The 20,813-nt window shown below is 37.3% G+C and overlaps 1 protein-coding gene across 5 annotated transcripts in view; it reads right to left on the reverse strand.

Moving 5' to 3' along the window:
• TMEM67 (transmembrane protein 67) overlaps positions 1–20,813 on the reverse strand; it is a 63,105-nt gene that overhangs the window by 14,158 nt on the left and 28,134 nt on the right. For all 5 annotated transcript variants that reach the window (XM_050800480.1, XM_050800485.1, XM_050800484.1 and 2 more), the window contains 11 exons: positions 18,761–18,917; positions 17,488–17,611; positions 15,577–15,682; positions 12,174–12,230; positions 10,582–10,680; positions 8,404–8,502; positions 7,949–8,035; positions 6,737–6,836; positions 6,503–6,642; positions 4,252–4,392; positions 5–85 (listed from right to left, as the gene is read on the reverse strand). In XM_050800480.1, the coding sequence (XP_050656437.1) occupies positions 5–85; positions 4,252–4,392; positions 6,503–6,642; positions 6,737–6,836; positions 7,949–8,035; positions 8,404–8,502; positions 10,582–10,680; positions 12,174–12,230; positions 15,577–15,682; positions 17,488–17,611; positions 18,761–18,917 (1,191 nt within the window). The remainder of the gene's footprint in view (positions 1–4; positions 86–4,251; positions 4,393–6,502; positions 6,643–6,736; positions 6,837–7,948; positions 8,036–8,403; positions 8,503–10,581; positions 10,681–12,173; positions 12,231–15,576; positions 15,683–17,487; positions 17,612–18,760; positions 18,918–20,813) is intronic.

Consider the following 20,813-nt stretch of genomic DNA (forward strand, 5'->3'; position numbering starts at 1 on the left):
TTACATTACTCATAGAGCATAAATCAACGAACTGTCGAATTTTATCTTCTATAAATCTCTCATAAAAGACAGCAAAGAACACGATCTGAAACATTAAGCCAAGTTTATGTTTATTAGCTTTTAGGATTTTAATTTTCTGTTACAGCCAGTGTAGTATCTTAAGAAAAAAAAAGTTCCAACCAAAAGCACAGTGGTCTTTAACAGTTCCTATGAGATAAAGTCCTACTTATCATTTCTGAGTCTTCTGTCGAAGGGAGGAGGATTTTGAAATTGTGTTGAGTCATTGAGGGAATCTATTTTGAGTTTTGAAAACTTTCTGTGTCATTAAAACAAGCTATGACAAACACGTGGGAAGAAAGAAAAAGTCTTTTAAAAATGTAGGACAAATCAATGCATCGATGGTCAGATTTATGTTTGGTTTTGTCATTTTGCTCATCTAAATTCCAAGACATGAGAAAATTCTCTACTTTTCAAATTAATTTTCTCTGCCAGAACAGCACATAAAAAGCATATATCTAGTATTCTAACTATAAAGTATTAAAAATTCATATGGAATGGTTTCCAGTATTTTCTTAGATTTAATAGTAGAAACAGAAATTTTATAAATAAAAATTTTACCTGGTACATCTTTTTAGACATGTTTCACAAAAAGGTAAAATTTCCTAACTCCCCTATTTAAAGCTGTCCCCACTGTCCCCCATTCCTACCCTCCACTCTCCTCCCTTCTTTTTACTCTCTATCTCATGTCCCTGCTGCATCTCTTCACAGCACTTGGCACAATCTGTCATTTGTTCCTGTAACAGCATATCCATAAGCTCAGCACAGCATCCAGTACATAAAATGCACTTAAATATGTGAATGAATAGATAAGTGAATCTACAGTAGCTGACTGCTGAAAATGTTTTCCTACATACTCTATATACATATTTTATTTTATTTTATTTTTTTTTTTTTTTTTTTGAGATGGAGTCTCGCTCTGTCACCCAGGCTGGAGTGCAGTGGCCGGATCTCAGCTCACTGCAAGCTCCGCCTCCCGGGTTTACGCCATTCTCCTGCCTCAGCCTCCCGAGTAGCTGGGACTACAGGCACCCGCCACATCGCCCGGCTAGTTTTTTGTATTTTTTTTAGTAGAGACGGGGTTTCACCATGTTAGCCAGGATGGTCTCGATCTCCTGACCTCGTGATCCACCCGTCTCGGCCTCCCAAAGTGCTGGGATTACAGGCTTGAGCCACCGCGCCCGGCACATATATACATATTTTAAACCTCTTTAAAGGATGTCAAAAACAGCAATATTCAAGGTTTAAAAATTAAAAGACACCACTTAAAAGCTGAAGAGGCTGGGTTTAAGGAAATAGAAGGAGTGAACAATAAAGCCTGACATCATTAGAATCAAGAAGAGTTTAGACAAATTTACAAAACTGTAACAGGTTGTTAAAGGAACTCTCAAAGATTCTTGACAAATATATAAACACTGATCATTTTAGAATATTACCATGGAGAGAAAAGGTTTACTATCCAGCTGACAGCAAAGTGAGATGCAAAGAATGAAGTTAGATGGTGGTGTCTGAGATTGCTAGGTGCTGTCCCAACAACCCTTTCTCCTTAGTAACAGATCCCTTCCTTGAGCAGGATATACTGCTGCCCAGCTGAAAGGTTCTAGTGCAGTTAGGTGTGGCCATGCTATTAAGTTCTAGCCAAGAAGATGTTGAAAGGCACTTCTGAAAAGGCTGTTAAAGAAAAGGTGACCTTACCTACTTCAATTCCCTCCTGTAACTTCATTGACCATTATGGACCATGAAAGGACTGTGGAGATGGAAGTCCCTTGTGGCTGGGCAGAAGGACAGGCTTCTGGGTCCTGACAGTAGCACTAAGCCACCATTCCACTCCAGCCCTGTACTTTGGACCTCTGCTCATCTTTTTCATGGGAAAGACAAGGTTCTCTTTGATTTCAGCCACTCTTATTTTGTTTTTGATTGTGTTATATTCAACCAAATATGAAAAGTTTCAGATGATACTGCTTTAGACTATCTACATCCAGATGAATCTGATATACTCACAGAATACATTGGTATATTGTACAAAATATTTCCTTACTATTACATTGATGGTAAACATCAAACCCCATAGTCTTTTGATTCTATCTTGTTTCCAATTCTAATATGTTTGTTTTCTTTTTCTGGTTGTCAGCTGTCCTTTACTAACTCTATCCCTGTAGTTTCAAGTTTGAGTAAGTCTCATCAATTTAAAATAAATATATATTTAAAAAGTTAATACACAGATTACTGAATACCACCACCTGGACCTAATTCTCTAAGAATATGCTCTCTTAAAAATATTTCAATCTGGCTCAGACCTGTAATCCTGGCACTTTGGGAGACCAAGATGGGAGGATAGCTTGAGCTCAGGAGTTTATGACCAGCCTGGCCAACATGGTGAAACCCCGTCTCTACTAAAAACACAAAAATTAGCTGGGCATGGTGGCAGGCCCCTGTAATCCCAGCTTCTTGGGAGGCTGAGGCAGGAGAATCGCTTGAACCTGGGAGGCGAAGGTTACAGTGAGCAGAGATCACGCCATTGCACTCCAGCCTGGGCAACAAGAGTGAAATTCTGTCTCAAAAAAAAAAATAAAATCGCTGGGTGTGGTGGCATGTGCCTATAGTCCCAGCTACTCAGGAGACTGAGGCAGGAGGATTGCTTGAGCCCGGGAGGTTGAGGCTGCAGTGAACTATGATTGCATCATTGCTCTCCAGACGGGGAGACAGGGGAAGACTGTCTCTAAAAACAAAAACCAAACAAACAAAAATCTCAAAAGATCCTTAAAAGTAGGCTGTTCTAGGTAGATAGCTATTAGCCAGCTATAGGAAGTTAAAATTGGTCTCTCTAGAGGTCCTATCTTCATGTGCTGATTATAAAAGTTAAGGAAATTTTAAACAGAAGGACTCTTTCTGTTTATGAGTACCTGAAAGTTAGATGCTTGCTGCTGCTTCTTTCTTTTTCCTTTTTTTCTTTCCTTTTTTTTTTTTTTTCTTTATAGCCTCTACTAGATCCATGGGACCTGAGGCTAAAAAGACTTATTTTTACTTTTAGTCATTTTAATAAATATTTCAAGAAAAACTCCACAAGGGGTATGAGCAATTTGAGTAAGGTTTCATGATATATAAATAAATGTAAACAATAAGTTATGTTTCAAAAGAAAACAACATATTTAGGGTAGCTTATCTGTCCCTGTATTTACATATAAACTAAACAAGGAGTCTGTCCTATGACTATAAAGCTGCAGACTCTCAAAGGCCCTTCAGAGCCCCACTATCGACAAGAATGTGAACTCTGAAATCAGGCTGTCTGAGTTCAAATTCCAGTTCTGTCAGTTACTAGTCACATGACTTCAGGCAATTTTTTTAGCCTTCCTGTGTCTCAGTTTCCTCATCTATAAAATGAGGATAATAACAGAGCTTATCTCTGAGGGCTATTATAAAGATTGAGGCATTATTAGGTATAAAGCAATTACAATTGTCCTTTAGTATGTTGGGATTGAGTCCAGAACCCCCAAGTATACCAAAATCCACCCATATTCAAGTCCCACATTCAGTCCTGCTGGAACCCATCTATACAGAAAGTTGACCCTCTACAGATGCAGAATTTGCATTCTGTGAACACTGTATTTTCTACTGTCAATGAGTTCAAGTAGTTTAACCCCATGTTGTTCAAGGATCAACAGTAATTACACTTGATCTTAGCCTAAAGGCCAAGAAGTGATGGATCAACAGTAGTTAATTAGTACAGTGACTAACACAATGTAAGACTTGACTACTGGCTGGGTGCGATGGCTCACACCTGTAATCCCAGCACTTTGGGAGGGGAGGAGGGTCACCTGAAGTCAGGAGTTCAAGACCAGCCTGGCCAACATGGTGAAACCCCATCTCTACTAAAAATACAAAAAAATTAGCTGGATGTAGTGGTGGGCGCCTACAGTCCCAGCTACTCAGGAGGTTGCGGTGGGAGAATTGCTTGAACCTGGGAGGCAGGGGCTGCAGTGAACCAAGATCATGCCACTGCACTCCAGCCTGGGCGACAGAGTGAAGACTGTTTCAAAAAAAAAAAAAGAACTGACTATTAGCTTATTGCTCTTGTCACCTTCTTTCTGCTACAGAAAGAAGGATGTGGTCAATGTTTGATGATAATCAGTAAGTAAGCAGAGTTATAAATAAGTAATGTTACTTAGAAGTAATATTACCTGTATAATTCCTTACCTGTATAATTCCAATGGCTAGCCAAAGAGCAGCAGACACTGCATATCTCAAAATGCGGCTATAAGGAGCTACATAGCTAGATGGACTTCTAGAAAGACTAGAAGATGAGTCCATTAATGCCAAGTTCTTGAATCCCACAACCTGGAGTAAAAAGGAAAAGTAATAATTTAAACAGACATGGATAAAGAAAACTACTCGACTGAAAATAGAAAACCTCTCCCTACTCACCTTGAAAAACTAAAATATCCAAGTTTGTATAAACAGTAGAAAATCTAGATAAAAATAATTATTATCCAGTATCTTAACTACAAAGTATTTATTACACAATATTTAGTTAGTTCATTTGGCATTCTTCTCAATATGACTAAGGGTCAAATATAACCTTATTGTCATACACACTGACAGGAATACAAATTTAATTCAAAGGATAAAACTTTCATTAGTAAACTACCCATGAGTGAAACCAACAACTAGTATTTCATGAGTATTTGACATGTGCCAGGCACTGTACTAAACATTCTTATACTTTAAAACAGTATATTACAAAATGTCTTCTAAAGGGCATAAGTTCTTTGAAAAAATAATCTATGTTTAAATACATTTGGTCCATCCATTACACTCACCTCCATGCTTCCCACCCTTGTAGAATAAAGGCTCTGAGAAGTTTTACAGTAAAAGGTACTACATGATTATACTGAATCCAATATTTTCCAAACTTACTTGACTATAAAACTTTTTCATGTAACATCTTTTAAAGCTGAGGAAACTCCTAAACACACACACACACACACACACACACACACAACTTCAAAAAGAAAAGAAGTATGTGAGGTAACAGATAAACTAGCTTGATTTAGCCATTCCACAATGAATACATATATCAAAACACTGTATTGTAAACTATAAACATATATAAATTTTATCTGTTCATTTAAGAAAAACCAAAATACTACTTCAAGTGAATTTTGGAAGTATTGCTCATATTATTTAAAGGCTCTAAGGATACAAACAGTCTTCTACCAGTTTTACAAAAATAAAGGAAGGGAAAGGGGAAAGAGAATGGAAAGAAAGAAGAAAAAAGAGGGAAGACAGACAGACCTAAGAGTTAATGATTTATATTCAATCTTAATTAAGCAGATAATTCCTGAGAAAACCTATTCCCATATAAACGGTTTCCATGTTCAGTCTTATACTTAGTACTGAATACTTTCTTTAATAATTTCAACTAAATCCATGAAATAACTGCAAATGTATAATAAATATGTTGCATCTTGTTCATTTTAGCCCCAGCTCTTAGCACAGAACATAGTCTATAGTAAGTTTTCAATAAAAATTAGTTGAAAAATATCAAACTTATAATAGTGATTCAAATGCAGGGGAGAATACGGATCAGGGAGTAGGGAGCTTTTTCAAAATATAGATACCTGGGGTTACCTCAAAGCTACTAAATCAAACATAGTCTCTAAGGGTGAGCCCGAGCATAGGTATTTTACAAAAGATCCCCGAGGGCTTCTGATACAAACTATTGGTTTTAAAGCCACTCCTTACACCTAGAGCAGTCAAACACACAGAGACAGGAAGTATTATAGAATGGTGGTTGCCAGGGGTTAGGTGTAGCAGGGAATGGGTACAGGGTTGTTTAAGGGGTATGGAGTTTCAGTTTTGCAAGATGAAGAGTTCTAGAGATGAATGGTGATGATGATTTTGCATGACAATGCGAATGTACTTAACACTATCTTTTTTTTTTTGAGATGGAGTTTCGCTCTTTTTGCCCAGGCTGGAATGCAATGGCGCGATCTTGGCTCACTGCAACCTCCGCCTCCCGGGTTCAAGCGCTTCTCCTGCCTCGGCCTCCCGAGCAGTTGGGATTATAGGCATGTGCCACCATGCCCAGCTAATTTTGTATTTTTTGGGAGAGACAGGGTTTCTCCATGGTGGCCAGGGTGGTCTCAAACTCCCGACCTCAGGTGATCCGCCTGCCTTGGCCTCCCAAAGTGAGGCGTGAGCCACTGCGCTTGGCTGACTTAACACTATTAAACTCTACACTCAAAAATGCTTAAGATGGTAAACTTAAAAAAAAAAAATTGTGGTAAAATATATAACATAAAGTCACTCCTTTTTAATGGCTTCACAACAATATTTCAATCTTTAGAGAAATCTTCCACTGTCATGAAAACTTAGTTGGAATTATATTAGTTTAATATTTATAAGGTACATGTAAGTTGCATATAATCACATCAAAAGTTTATACCTCCAAAAAGAAGAGGACAGTAAGTACTTGAAATAGTGAATTAATTTTTCTCACAGTCTGAATTTCATTCCATTCATTTGCTACAAAATATGTTCTCCATATGCTTACAGGAACAGTGGCACTTCGTACACCACCCTCACCTGGTCAGAAAAATAAAATGAGTAAAAGAATTCTACCTCCTTTGCTCTGCAAGGATAGCAAAAGAATTTTGGTACAAATGTATATTTCACTTACCTTCAACAGCTTTAAGAACCTTTCCTTTAGGTCGCTCCCAATCAATAAAGAATACATCTATTGTAATCTGCGATATGAGCTTATGCAAAAATTGTAGTGCCTGAGAATGACATATAATAAAACACCTGAAAGAGTACCAGCATTAAGCCTGCTTATAAAACCAATATTGACTCTTTAAGAAACATACTGTTATCACAAGAACATATACGTTTATAAGTGAATTCACATGAAGTTATAATACCACTAGGGGATCATTAGAAGCTCATCAGATAACCTGGAATCACCAAATTCACAGAATTTTCATATACATTTTACTTTACCTTCCCTTTTTATTTATTTCTTTAAAATAGGAATATGAAAAGAGGAGACATTTTTCCTCCTCACATAGGGACTTATATAATTGACTCTTTCCCAAAGATTCTAGAAGCACACCTCGTTTTGTAGATCAGTTGACTTCTTTATAAGTAAAGATATTTTCAACTATAGCTTGTTTTTCCTAAAGTTTTTGAATGCTCTGTCTGTTTTTTCTATTTCTGCTATTAAGATTTCTGATTTTTACAGAATGCGTTGTTGAAACACATCTTTCTCATTTATAGAAGCAATATGTTTAAACTGAGGCATTCTTTCTAGTTGCTGCATTATTGATCAAATAAAGGATAAAAATCTAAGTATGGGATACTTCACTTCGAGAAGCTCCCAGCCAGTGGAAAAAGGAGACACTTAATATTCACAGTACAATGGGATAAGGACTATCAAGAGGCATATAAAGAGCTTCACCTACATTGATAGAGAACACTAAGTTGAGGATGGGGGTCATAGGAAGAAAGGAGCAAAGGAATCTGGAGACAGACAAAACAGCTTTAAGATCTCAACACTTTATCCTTGATTAATGGAGACAAAATTCATGCCTGAAGACATTTTGTCCCATTGTGAATGTATCATCAGACTTTAAGGAAAGTTATATACTGAAATATCATTTTATCAAATAAGCCATACAAATTTATGGCTTCTTTGAAAAAAATATTTAAGGCAGATTTTCAGACTGAGCATCTACTACAAATAAAAGTAAATTTACTGCATAAAATAATTAATGCTTTCTTTCAAAACCAAAGTGAATTTCAACCAAAGATTTTTGAAAGCATTTTAATTTTAAAGACTTATTAGTTCATTAGCAGGCCTTTTAAATTTGGTAACCTGTCCTTTAAAACTTACCTTCAGAGCAAAGGCACATCCAACATAAGTGACAAAACGTTCTTCCTGAACTGGCATTGGTAGCAAAACAGAGACAGACTTCTGTGCCTATAATAAAAATTACTTGATTAAATATAATCACACAAAGTGTTTTTTTTTTTTTTTTTTTTTTGGGAAAGGAGGGTCTCAGTATGCTGCCCGGGCAGGACTCGATTTTGGACTCACAGGATCCTCCCACATAAGTCTTCCAATTGAACAAGGTTTTTCTTAAGCACAATTTAAAAACCAAAGAAAGCATAAAAGAGGAAGATAGCGATGTGATCGATAAGCTCAGCACACTCAAGGAATGGAGAGTTGGGCACTTTTCTTAATACTGTTGATCAAAAATTCTCCCAAACAAAAATAGTTCCTTTATAAAGAAAATTTTTCAATTATTCCGATATTGGCAGTTGGGGTAAATTCAGAAACTCACTCACTTTGAAGAAAATAAGCCAGTAAAGACCTGTTCCCACTGTGATGATAAAGAAAACATTGGCCAGATCACCAGCATAGTACACCAAGAATTTCATAACTGTCTGCAATTAAAAAAAACGAATTAACAGCTGTTTAAGACTCAATGTATAAACCACTTTTAGTAATATTACCACTTTTATACATCATCCACTACGTTTCTTAAGCCTGAAACCTCGTTTCACATATCCACATATGATCTGGCTATAAAGACCACCTGCTTCCTCCTCCTTGCTACCTTTTGGTTCCTTACCTTTCTGGCCATTCCTGGTAGCCTCTTTTTTCAACTCTTCTCATGTTTCACTATCTAAGAAAATTGAACTGCTTCCTAATTTTCTCTTAGTCCCCTTTAATCTCTCCTCCACACTAACACCAGAGTTAGTTTTCTAAAATGTGAATTGGATTGTGTCACTTCCCTTGTTAAAAATGAACAACTCCTCACTGCAATATAAATTCCTGATCCACAAGGTCTTTCACAATATGGGCCAAAATTAACTTTTTAGCCTCATCTGCCAGTTCTAGTCATGTAGTTAGTCAATGACTAACCACTCCATACTTTCATCTCGAATATTTTGTGGAATAAAATGGGCATTGTTTTACCAAATATTCTTCTCTTCCTCTCTCTGGCAAGCTCTCATGATTTCTGAGAGCACAGACTATGTCTGTCTTTGCTCACTATCACATCCTCTAGTTCCTGGCAGAGTGCCAGACACTTAGACAGTAGAGCCTCAGTGACTACTGTAGAATGAAGAGATAATCCCACTTAAAGTTCACTTCTCTGGGAAGCCTTTCTGGACTATCCCAAGTAGTAAATCAAGTCCCCCTGCTGATTCCTTAGCTCACTGGCTTTGGAATCAGAAATATACTTTGGTTAAAGTTACCCAGTAACCTTTCTCATGTTCTTCATCGGCAAAATGGAAATGTCTATTACTGAGTTGCTGTAAAAATCAAGCGAGTAGAAAATTTAACCTTTGCCTCAATTTCATCATGTGTAAAATGCGAATAATGATAATAACCTAACTTCAAAGAGCTACTGTGAGGATTAAGAAAATTACATACATAAAGCTTTAAAAAGTGCCTGGTACATGGTAAATATTTTTTAAATGTTTGATAAAAATAAAAGGTTAAATATGAAGTGAAAGTATAAAGTTAATAGAATAAAATGTGGACTATCTTTGTGATCTTGATATAGGGAAGGTTTTCCTAAACAAGATCCTAAAAGCACTGAAAAAATATTCAGATATGATGATATCAAAACTAAAAGTTTCTGGCCAGGCGTGGTGGCTCATGCCTGTAATCCCAGCACTTTGGGAGGCCGGGTGGGTGGATCATGAGGCTAGGAGTTCAAGACCAGTCTGACCAACATGGTGAAACCCCGTCTCTATTAAAAATACAAAAATTAGCCAGGCAAGGTAGTGCATGCCTGTAATCCCAGCTACTCAGCAGACTGAGGCAGGAGAATCACTTGAACCCGGGAGGTGGAGGTTGCAGTGAACCAAGATCGTGCCTCTGCACTCCAGCCTGGTGACAGAGTGAGACTCTGTCTCAAAAAAACAAACAAAAACAAAAACAAAATCAAACCTGAAAGTTTCTGTTAAACAAAGGACCACATGGATAAAAATGACAGATGGGTCACATATTTATTTGTTCATATATTTCAACATCAGAAACCAAAAAGGGGTTACTATTTAGAAAATAAAAAAAATCCTTCACATAAACAAGAAAAACTGGAAACATAATAGAGAAGTAGGCAAGGGATATAAACAGGCAGTTAACAGAAGGAAAAACCTGAATGATTAAAATGTATATGAAGAGTACAGAGAAATGAAAATGAAATCAACAGTGACATACTACTATATGCCATGAGATTGGCAAAAATTGGAAAGGCTGGAAAAATATCAAGTGTTGCCAAGTTTGTGCAGAAATAAGAAGAGCATTGCTGGTAGGAATATAGACTGGCATACAGTATGGTGGGAAGAAAATGAGGTACGCATATACCATATGACCCAGCAATATTTATCCTAATTACATACCCCAGAAAAATTCAATGCAACTTCTTTACTTATCCTCTAGCTGTGTCTTATGAAAAGGATCCAGAAGAGTCAAAAGATTAAAATATTATTTAAAAACCGCTGAGATTATACCTGTAAGTCAATCATGGGACTCCCAATGCGCCTCTTCCATCCTGCTGTCTTCAAAAGAGATGCTAAAACAGCTAGCCCACCCAATACACCCAAAGCAATCTAAAAAACAAAAGAACAATTGAGAATTTATGTAATTTCTCTCATTGGTGTTCAAAAACACTGTGAACAGAAAGTAAGGAAGTGCTCAAAAAAATGGTGGGGTGGGACATGTTGAAAGGACACAGGAGTCAAGTTGGAGGAACTTGTAATGGCCAAATGTGGGACAATTTGAACAAGAAAACAAATAGTAACATATTATAATTACTAGAATAAAATAAATACGAGTTCACACTGATTTAAAAATAAATAATTGAATAAATAATGTGAGCAAAGGGAGAGTTTCTCCTTATAGTAAAGTTCCAAATAAATAAAAAAGTAATTAGGGAAACAGAAAATCACCATCAGGCAAATATCACAGTGAAACTTTCTGCAGGTAAGAATCATCAATCGATGCTATTCAATAAAATTAGAGGGCTGGGTGTGGTGGCTCACGCCTGTAATCCCAGCATTTTGGGAGGCTGAGGCGGGTGGATTGCCTAAGGTCAGGAGTTCAAGACCAGTCTGGCCAACATGGTGAAACCCCATCACTACTAAAAATACAAAAAAATTAGCCTGGTGTGGTGGCATGCACCTGTAATCCCAGCTACTAGGGAGGCTGAGGCAGGGGAATTGCTTAAACCAGCAAGGTGAAGGTTGCAGTGGGCCGAGATCACACCACTGCACTCCAGCCTGGGCAATAGAGTGAGACTCCATCTAAAATAAAATTAAATTAAATTAAGAGGGCCGGCTGGGTGCGGTGGCTCACCTGAGGTTGGGAATTTGAGACCAGAATGACCAACATGGAGAAACCCCATCTCTACTAAAAATACAAAAATTAGCTGGGCGTGATGACACATGCCTGTAATCCCAGATACTCAGAAGGCTGAGACAAAAGAATCACTGAGATCACGCCATTGCACTCCAGTCTGGGCAACAAGAGCAAAACTCCATCTCCAAAAAAAAAAAAAAAACAAAAAACGAGAGGGGGAGAATAAGAAGAATAGAAGCAGGATGTTTGCATAATTTCAAAGAATCTTCCCCATGAGATACTTATTTTTATTTATTATTATAGCATCACTTTGATGGCATCTTTGCCAAAACTATATGAACTCAATTTGATCATGGGAAAATACCAGACAAACCCAAATTAAGGGCCAAAATAATGGACCAGTACTCTTCAAAAGTATTACGGTCAAGAAAGACTAAGAATCTGTCACACATTGTAAAACACTAAGGAGCTATGACAGCTAAAAGCAATATGTGACGCTAGATTGGGTCCTAAAACAGAAAAAAATTCAATAGTGAAATTCAAATAGCATGTAGATGAGTTAATAGGACTACATCAATATTAATTTCCAGATTATGATCATTGTGCTAAGGTTATGTACGCTAACATTAGGGGAGGCTGGGGAAAGAGTATCTGGCAAATTTGTTTTAGCAACTTTCTTGCACATCTGAAATTATTTAATTATAAAATACACTGTATATATTTTAATAGGTTAAAATAAACTTACATCTGTCTGGACATGTGCTTCTCCATGATCCATTTCGTATGTGACTGAGAAAGAAACCTGGTATTTAAAACAAAACAAATTAGCTATACTGAAATTATGTAATACAAACTTACTTTTCTTATAAAAACACATTTGTAGCTGGGTTTTACCATAAACACTATAGTTTCTAACTATCAATATTATTAGAGTTGACCTTTACTTACATGTAAATAGATATGCTTTTGAGAATTATTTGTGCTACTTTAAATATCTCTTTCACGCACATTAAAAACGGGGCTTGTTAGGAGATAAGTTAAATTCATGCACAGACTAATCATATTTCATTTTCTGATAGACTTCTGTAACTGAGGAATTTGACTAAACTTGTACATTAGGAATTTAGCAACTGGGTAAACCACCAGTTGCTAAACCGTAGATTAATCAAAGATCTGAACAAAATCTTAAAGATACCACTACGTTAAGAGACAAGAGAAAGAAGAACCTAGTAAAAGGTCAGAGAAGAGGACTGTGAGGGGTAGGAGAGGAAGATACTTAAGTCTTACCATGGTCACAGAATAGGGAGTTTCAAGAAGGAGGAGGACATTGAGTACAGTTTCAAATGTTGTATAAATGTCAAGGTAAAGAAAGCCACTATACGTGGAAACCATCGCTGACTTTCATGAAAGAGGTTTTCAAAGAAGTAAATGGCAAGAGCCAGACTGCAAATGATGAAAGAGTAAATGGTTGGGAAATGAAGAGATACATTAGCAAGCTGGGCAGCTGGCAGAACTGAGTAAAATGTTTGTTTGGTTGGTTGGTTGTTTTAGTTTGTTTTTAAGATAAGGCAATCTGAGAGTTTTTATAAACAAAGGAAAGGGACTCGCAGAGAGGCTGTCTGAATAAGACATTAGGGATGGAACAGGATATTGGAAAATGTACTATAAATGAGTTTAGATAGAAGATTAGTTTAGGAAGAGAGGGGGGGACCTTCTTTCTTGGAAACAGGAACAAGAAATGGGAAGGACAATGAAACAGAGATTCTGAAATATTAAAGAGGAAATCTTAAGGAATTCATGTTAGATGGTCCTGATCTGCTCAAGACTAGATAAAGAGCAGAGACATAGTTGGATGTTTACAACTGATGTAAAATTTTGCAACAGCTGCCATGAGAAATTAAGAAATGATTAAAGAATTGTATATTTTATAATTAGAATAATTTGAGGTAGACTTCATGTAGTTTCATGACTTAACTTTTTTTTTTTTTCTTTTTTGAGACAGTCTCACTCTGGAGTGCAGTGGTGCAATCTTGGTTTACTACAATCTCTACATCCCAGGTTCAAGCAACAAGAATTCTCCTGCCTCAGCCTCCCAAGTAGCTGGGATTACAGGTAACCACCACCATGCCCAGATAATTTTTTTTTTGTTATATTTTTAGCAGAAACAGGGTTTCACCATGTTGGCCAGGCTGGTCTCTAACTCCTGACCTCAACTGATTTGCCCACCTCGGCCTCCCATAGTGTTGGGACTACAGGCGTGAGCCACCACAACCAGCGGACTTAACTTTTTTCTATTTGTTATTTTTCAATTTATCAAGGCTTAGTTTAGAATTATTTTGGACAAGAATAATATTTAAAGAAAAGACTCAGAAGTGTTTTACATTAAAATAAATATATATATATACATACACACACACACACACACAATTATTTTATTTTATTTTTTTTGAGACAGAGTTTTGCTCTTGTTGCCCAGGCTGGAATGCAATGGCACGCTCTCGGCTCACTGCAACCTCCTCCTCCCGGGTTCAAGTGATTCTCCTGCCTCAGCCTCCCAAGCAGCTGGGATTACAGGCATGCACCACCATGCCTGGCTAATTTTGTATTTTTAGTAGAGACAGGGTTTCACTATGTTGGTCAAGCTGAAAATAAATATATTCTTGATTACTCATAACACCACTCCAGGAAGTTTTAAACCAGGCAGTCTTTTGTTGTTACCAAGTATGTTTTGGATTTTCTTCTCCTCTCATTACAGTGTATGCAAGCTCGGTCAATGGAAACTAATTTTAGCACTGGATTAGGTAATACAAATGAGGATGGAAAATCTTTAAAAGTTATACTACATATGTATTTTTACTTAATTAAAGTTTGAATCCAATAGCAGTCAAGTACAAGTACAAGCACAACAGAGAGGCCAAAAGCACCGGCTGAAGGAACTAGAATATTAAAATACAGAAGTAAAATAGTAGAAATTCAAAGTTCTTACAGAGTTTGGAGGTAAGAAATGCTATGCTCCACTTCTCATGTTTTTACAGAAAGAAGGGAATAGCCACTTAATCTCTAGGAGGAAAAATATAGAAGAATTACCTCTGTTTTTTTACCTCTATCCCTCTCTCATTTATCCCTCCTCAAAGCAAGATGCTTTATCTGACTGGAGAAGTTGAGAAGAGGAACTGAGCATGTGTAGCTCAACCTTCTCTAAGCTCATTCTCTGTAGTGCAGCCTAAGAGGTCTCGCTTCCATATACAGGCCCACCCAGGCAGAAGAGGCCTTCTGTCCTGTAGTTAAGTTTAATTTAGTTGACGAAGTAGTGGGAAACCTATTTGGCTGCAGGTCCAAACTACATCCTCTAGTTCATGTTAGCTGTACTAGTTATAATGCTGATAATTATCATCTCCTTCTGCCTGTTGAAGTATGTCTCTATTAAGTAGGTCACAGATTGGTGAGCACACATATGCCCACTATAAAGTCTGAGTTCCTGGCTTAATTGGGCAAAGACATAAGATTTTTTTTTTTTTTTTTTTTTTTTTTTTGAGATGGAGTCTCACTCTTTTGCCCAGGCTGGAGTGCAGTGAAGTGATCTCGGTCTCGGCTCACTGCAACTTCGCCTCCTGGGCTCAAGCGATTCTCCTGCCTCAGCCTCCAGAGTAGCTGGGATTACAAATGCGTGCCACCACCCCCGGCTAATTTTTGTATTTTCAGTAGAGACAGGGTTTCACCATGTTGGTCAGGCTGTCTCAAACTCCCAACCTCAGGTGATCCGCCCGCCTTGGCCTCCCAAAGTACTGGGATTATAGGCGTGAGCCACCGCACCCAGCCCACAAAATCTTAACAAAAGCAAGGTGGCCAAAAAGAACAGGAGCAGACATTGCACACCTCAGCATACCCCAGTATCCCGAACAAGGATACTAGGCTGCTGGTGAGACTTCTACTGAAAAACAATCCATTCTTACTTTTTTATACTCAGGATCCATACGAACTCACCTCTCACCATTATTAGTAAAAAATAATTAAGACTTGACTATATGTAGAGAAAGGTTTATTTAGAACTTAAAAAAAAAAAAGACTGTCTTTTGACCAAAATGTAAACTGAATCAGTATTATACTCTATTTATACATACAAGGGCACTGATTAGTCAGGAACTCACCTTCACAGACTGGCTATTGGCGTCTTTGATATCAATGTCACTGTAGGCAATGGTGATTAAGGGAGGGTAGATGTTTCCATTTATTGTGTTGGGTACAAGGTGGACGCTATTTAAAAGAAAATACATTTATAGTAATCAGTATATCTAGGCCCTTAAACATACATTTAATTTACCATTTGTTTTGAATTTAATATGAATTGTCTGATGATCTCAGAACCAATCAGTTAACAAGGACTAAGGAAGGTTACACATAAACTAATGATGACAACATAAGCCATCTTCAGTGATCAAGACTTGAACATTAAAATATACCATCTGATGGTGTAAGATTAAAGAAAAAACAAACTAAAAATGTACCATCTGAGATAAATTAGAAGCTCAATCCAAGTCCTATGAAGTTTACAGATGAAATCACTGAAGAACTATAAACTATCTTTGAGGAATAATCAAAAGTACAGTGCTACATGAAGCCTAAAGAAAGGCAGATAAGATCTTGATTTCAAAAGAGAAAGATGAATTCTTAAGAAAATAATATATGTCAAGCCAGGTGCAGTGGCTCATGCCTGTAATCCCAGCACTTTGGGAGGCCAAGGTGGGAAGATTGCTTGAGCCCAGGAGTTCAAGACCAGTCTGGACAACATAGCAAGACCCTGTCTCAAGATAAACAAATAAATAAATTTTTTAATTAAAAAAAAAGTGTCAGCTGTAATATGGTTATGGCACAAAGTGAGGTTCATTTTGCCAAATTCAATGCATTAGTACTGTATAGTTTGTGAATTCAAAAGGAAAGTGCCAATCACTAGGGGCCACCATGGTTTCATCAAGAACACATCAAGTCTGACTAGGTGCATTTTCATTTTTACTAGAATACCGTATTAGCAGATTGAAGAAATGCTGAAAACACAGTACATTTGGATTTCAGCATGATACATAACAAAGTTTCTGCACTGTTTACCTCATAAGATTATGAGAATCAAAATGAAACAACTGAAAAAAAAAGTATATTGAAGTACTTCAAAGTACCAAACTACTGTGAGATGATGGTGTTGATTTTTTTTTTTTTTTTGAGACGGAGTCTTGCTCTGTGCCCCAGGCTGGAGTACAGTGGCGCGATCTCGGCTCACTGCAAGCTCCGCCTCCCCGGGTTCACGCCATTCTCCTGCCTCAGCCTCCCGAGTAGCTGGGACTACAGGCGCCCGCCACCTCGCCCAGCTAATTTTTTTCTTGTATTTTTAGTAGAGACGGGGTTTCACGGTGTTAGCCAGGATGGTCTCGATCTCCTGACCTCGTGATCCGCCCGTCTCGGCCTCCCAAAGTGCTGGGATTACAGGCTTGAGCCACCGCGCCCCGCCTATGGTGTTGATTTTTATCAGTGTATTCAAGGTACACATCATAAAACATTACAGTGGGAAAGTCAGTAAGATTTTAGAGATCTCACACTGGAAAAGAAAGAGAAATTTAAGTGGTGCAGTACTAACCTAAGGTACGATCACAGTTAGGTTATCCTAGGAAGAGGGGGGTGTGATAATTAATCTGGGTAAACCCAGAACAAAAGTCACTGAAAGAAATGAGGATAGGGGAGTCCTAAATATCACCAACCATCTGGCAAGCTCTTTCTAAAACACCAATTTCAGCTCACTGGTATTTACTTAGCTATTCACAGCCCATTCTAATTCAGCAGGTCTAGAGGGGGACCTGGCATGTGAATTTTGACCTAACTCCTCACACTCTTCTGTTATAGTTTCCCCCTTGGCTATTCACTTTTACTGGTCTATGCCAATCTACACATATACCTAAAATAACCTGACCAACTGTTCCAATTCAGTTGTCCTTATTGTTTTCATCTACTAATGACTGGCAAACACTTCCATTATATTTTCCCATAAATAATATCATTAGACATTTGTTTACCTCAGTGATATTTGGGTAGCAACTCGAATTACTCTTGGCTGACTTCCTAAGTCATTTTCTCGTCCACTTACTGCATCCACTAAGAAAATGCGCCGAGTTAGAAGCCACTTGCCAGAGTTGCTGTCTTTTATTATAAAAAGAAAAAGTTTACTGTACAAATTTAAAAGATAAAATTATTGTTTTAGATAAGATGGCTGCAAAAAGCTACTAGTATAAGAAACACCTGACAATGGCCTTCTCTAACTCATGTGAATGTCTTCTGATTTTTTTTTTTTTTTTTTTTTTAAGAGTCTCACTCTGTCGCCCAGGCTGGAATGCAGTGGCGCAATCTTGGCTCACTGCAAGCTCTGCCTCCTGGGTTCACGCCATTCTCCTGCCTCAGTCTCCCGAGTAGCTGGGATTACAGGTGCCTGCCACCACACCCAGCTAATTTTTTTGTATTCTTTAGTAGAGATAGGATTTCACCATGTTAGCCAGAATGGTCTTGATCTCCTGACCTCGTGATCTGCCTGCCTCAGCCTCCCAAAGTGCTGGGATTACAGGCGTGAGCCACCGTGCCCGGCCTCTTTTGTTTTTTTTTAGACAGGGTCTCACTCTGTTGACCAGGCTATAGTGCACTAGCATAATCATGGCTCACTGCATTCTCAACCTGGGCTCAAGTGATCCTCCCACCTCTGCCTCCAGAGTAGCTGGGACTACAAGCTTGCACCACCACACCAAGTTAATTTTTTTTTTTTTTTTTGTAGCAACAGGTTCTCATCATGTTGCCTGGGTTGGTCTTGAATTTCTTGGCTCAAGCAATTCTCCCCTCTTGGTCTCCCAAAGTGCTGTGATTATAGGTGTGAGCCACTGCGCCTTGGACTTGAATGTCTTCTGATTGTTTGAACTTTGCATAAATTTGGAAGGCTTTTCCCTGCAAATTACCTGAAAAAGTGGAATTTTATAATATGAGTAATAACAAAAGAAACTAATTTGTCCAAAAAAGCATATTCAGGACAGCTTGAAGAAAAAGCCCCAATTTACAGTTATACTAATGTTTCTCAGGATATACCCTCAGCAACAGTATAATTTCTTCACGATATGTCTGGTAATAAAATTAGTAAAAGTTTCTAAATCCACCATCAATATATTGTTTTATTTTTTGGTACATTGTATAGAACCATATAAGAGAGAATTCATGACCTTTCTTATGTGGTTTATTAAATTATCGTGTAGGTTAACTTATTTATTGATTTCTGCTCAGGGAAAAAAGTGGTATGTATGGATGTCTTACCTTGGTTCACAAATATCTTATTGTGTTGAAGATTTAGGTTTAACACAGGCACAGCCAAAATATATTGATGTTGATTTTCATCAGCATATTCAAGGTACACATCATAAAATATAGGAGTGGGAAAGTCAATTAAGATCTTAGAGATAGGAATCTCACACTGAAAAGTAAAATTAAAAATAAAAGCACATAAAACAGCAACTTAAAGTACTAAAAAGCAAAAAAAAAATCACAGTTGAAAATTAGCAAGCATATTTATTATCTTCAGAATGTTTTTCTAGTTGTGCAAAATATCTTTATACTACCTTGTTTATATGCATTTCCATTTGCCTTCCAAAACCTGAATACTGTAAATATGATTATTTTATAAGGACCAAAAACACTAACAGTAAATAACTGCTTTGAGAACTTTGAAAACTTTTTAAGCCTCAACTCAGATGAAGGAGGTATGTTTTCATTCTCAATATTAAGTGTACATCAGTGAAAAGGTTTAAAACTACTGTCCTATGGGATAAATTCCCAATTTTTTCTCCTGCTGTACAATGATGTCTATGATCTGCCTTCCATTAACCAAGCCAGGTTTCTCTCTCATTACTCCCTATCTGTCTATGGTGGTCCATTCATACTAATCTACTTGTAGTTTCTAAATATGCCATGCTACTGTATGCCTCTCTGTCATTGCAAATGTGGCTTCTGTCTGACATTTCATTCCCCACTGTATTCTCCTGGAAAACTCATATTCATTATACAAGCCCAAGTATCACTTACTTTGTGAAGCCTTTCTATACTTCCCCAGGAATCAGTACCTTATACAAACCTATAGAATGACACTTACATTCTTTGCAATTCTTTGTCTATATAACTGTTTTGCCTACTACACTATGAAGAACTTGAGAGTTGGCCAGGTTCAATGAAATAAAAATGCTTTTTAAACCTGATGGAACATTGGCTCCACAGTTTATGTGACACAAGTCTTTGAGTAAATTACCTAATTACTTGGCATAATTTCCTCATCTGTGAAGCACAGATATTATGTATCTCACATAGTTATTTTATGAATCAAATGGAATAATAATGATAAAATGCTGAGCACACAGAGACAGGCATTACATAAATGTTGATCTTTCTGGCCTATGTTAGAAGCACAATAACATTTATTTTAAAAACAACAACAACAACAACATGTAAATCATTTCTGACAAAAGAAGTAAATTCATGTTCATGGTAGAAAATTTGGAAATTATAAACAAGAAAACAAAAACAATTTCTGACCCCACTATCCAGAGGTAATCACTGTTAGTAGATTCTTCCAATCTACTTTCCATAATGGTATTTTTTGTTGTGGTTTTGTTCTATGGTTGTGTGTGGAACTTTATCAAGATGTATTTTTACAGACTAATGAATTTATATGGTTTGGCTGTGTTCCCACCTAAATCTCATCTTGAACTGTAGTTCCTATAATCCCCATGTGTCATGGGAAGGACTGGAGGGAGGTAATTGAATCATGGGGGCGGTTACCCTCATGCTGTTCTCATAATAGTGAAAGAGTTCTCATGAGATCTGATGGTTTTATGAGGGGCTTTTCCCTTTTTTGCTCAGTATTTCTCTTCCTGTCACCATAAGTTTCCTAAGGCCTCCTCAGTCATGCTGAACTGTAAGCCAATTAAACCTATTTCCTTTGTAAATTACCCAGTCTCGGGTGTGTTTTTATTAGCAGTGTGAGAATGGACTAATCCATGCATGTCTTTCAAGTATTTAATGGCTCATAATATTCCTTAGTAAGATAATGTAATTTCAAAATAGGTACCAAAGTAAGGAATGTCAGAGAAGGAAGGAGAAAGAAAAAAATGGAGGAAGATGAAGGAATTATTTTTGTTTGTTATTAGGGGGTAGAAGAAGGGAGTAACCTTTATTAGTCATTTAAAAAAAAGTAGCATTTTTACGTTATTTCAAAATGCTCAGAAGTAAGCATTACTTTTTAAGACCTATAAGCCTAGAAGCAGATAAACAATTTATTACGAAGATGTATTATATGATGTTTAAGACTCTAGGCTGG

The sequence above is a fragment of the Macaca thibetana genome, chromosome 8 (genome assembly GCF_024542745.1).
Source record: "Macaca thibetana thibetana isolate TM-01 chromosome 8, ASM2454274v1, whole genome shotgun sequence".
NCBI lineage: Eukaryota > Metazoa > Chordata > Mammalia > Primates > Cercopithecidae > Macaca > Macaca thibetana.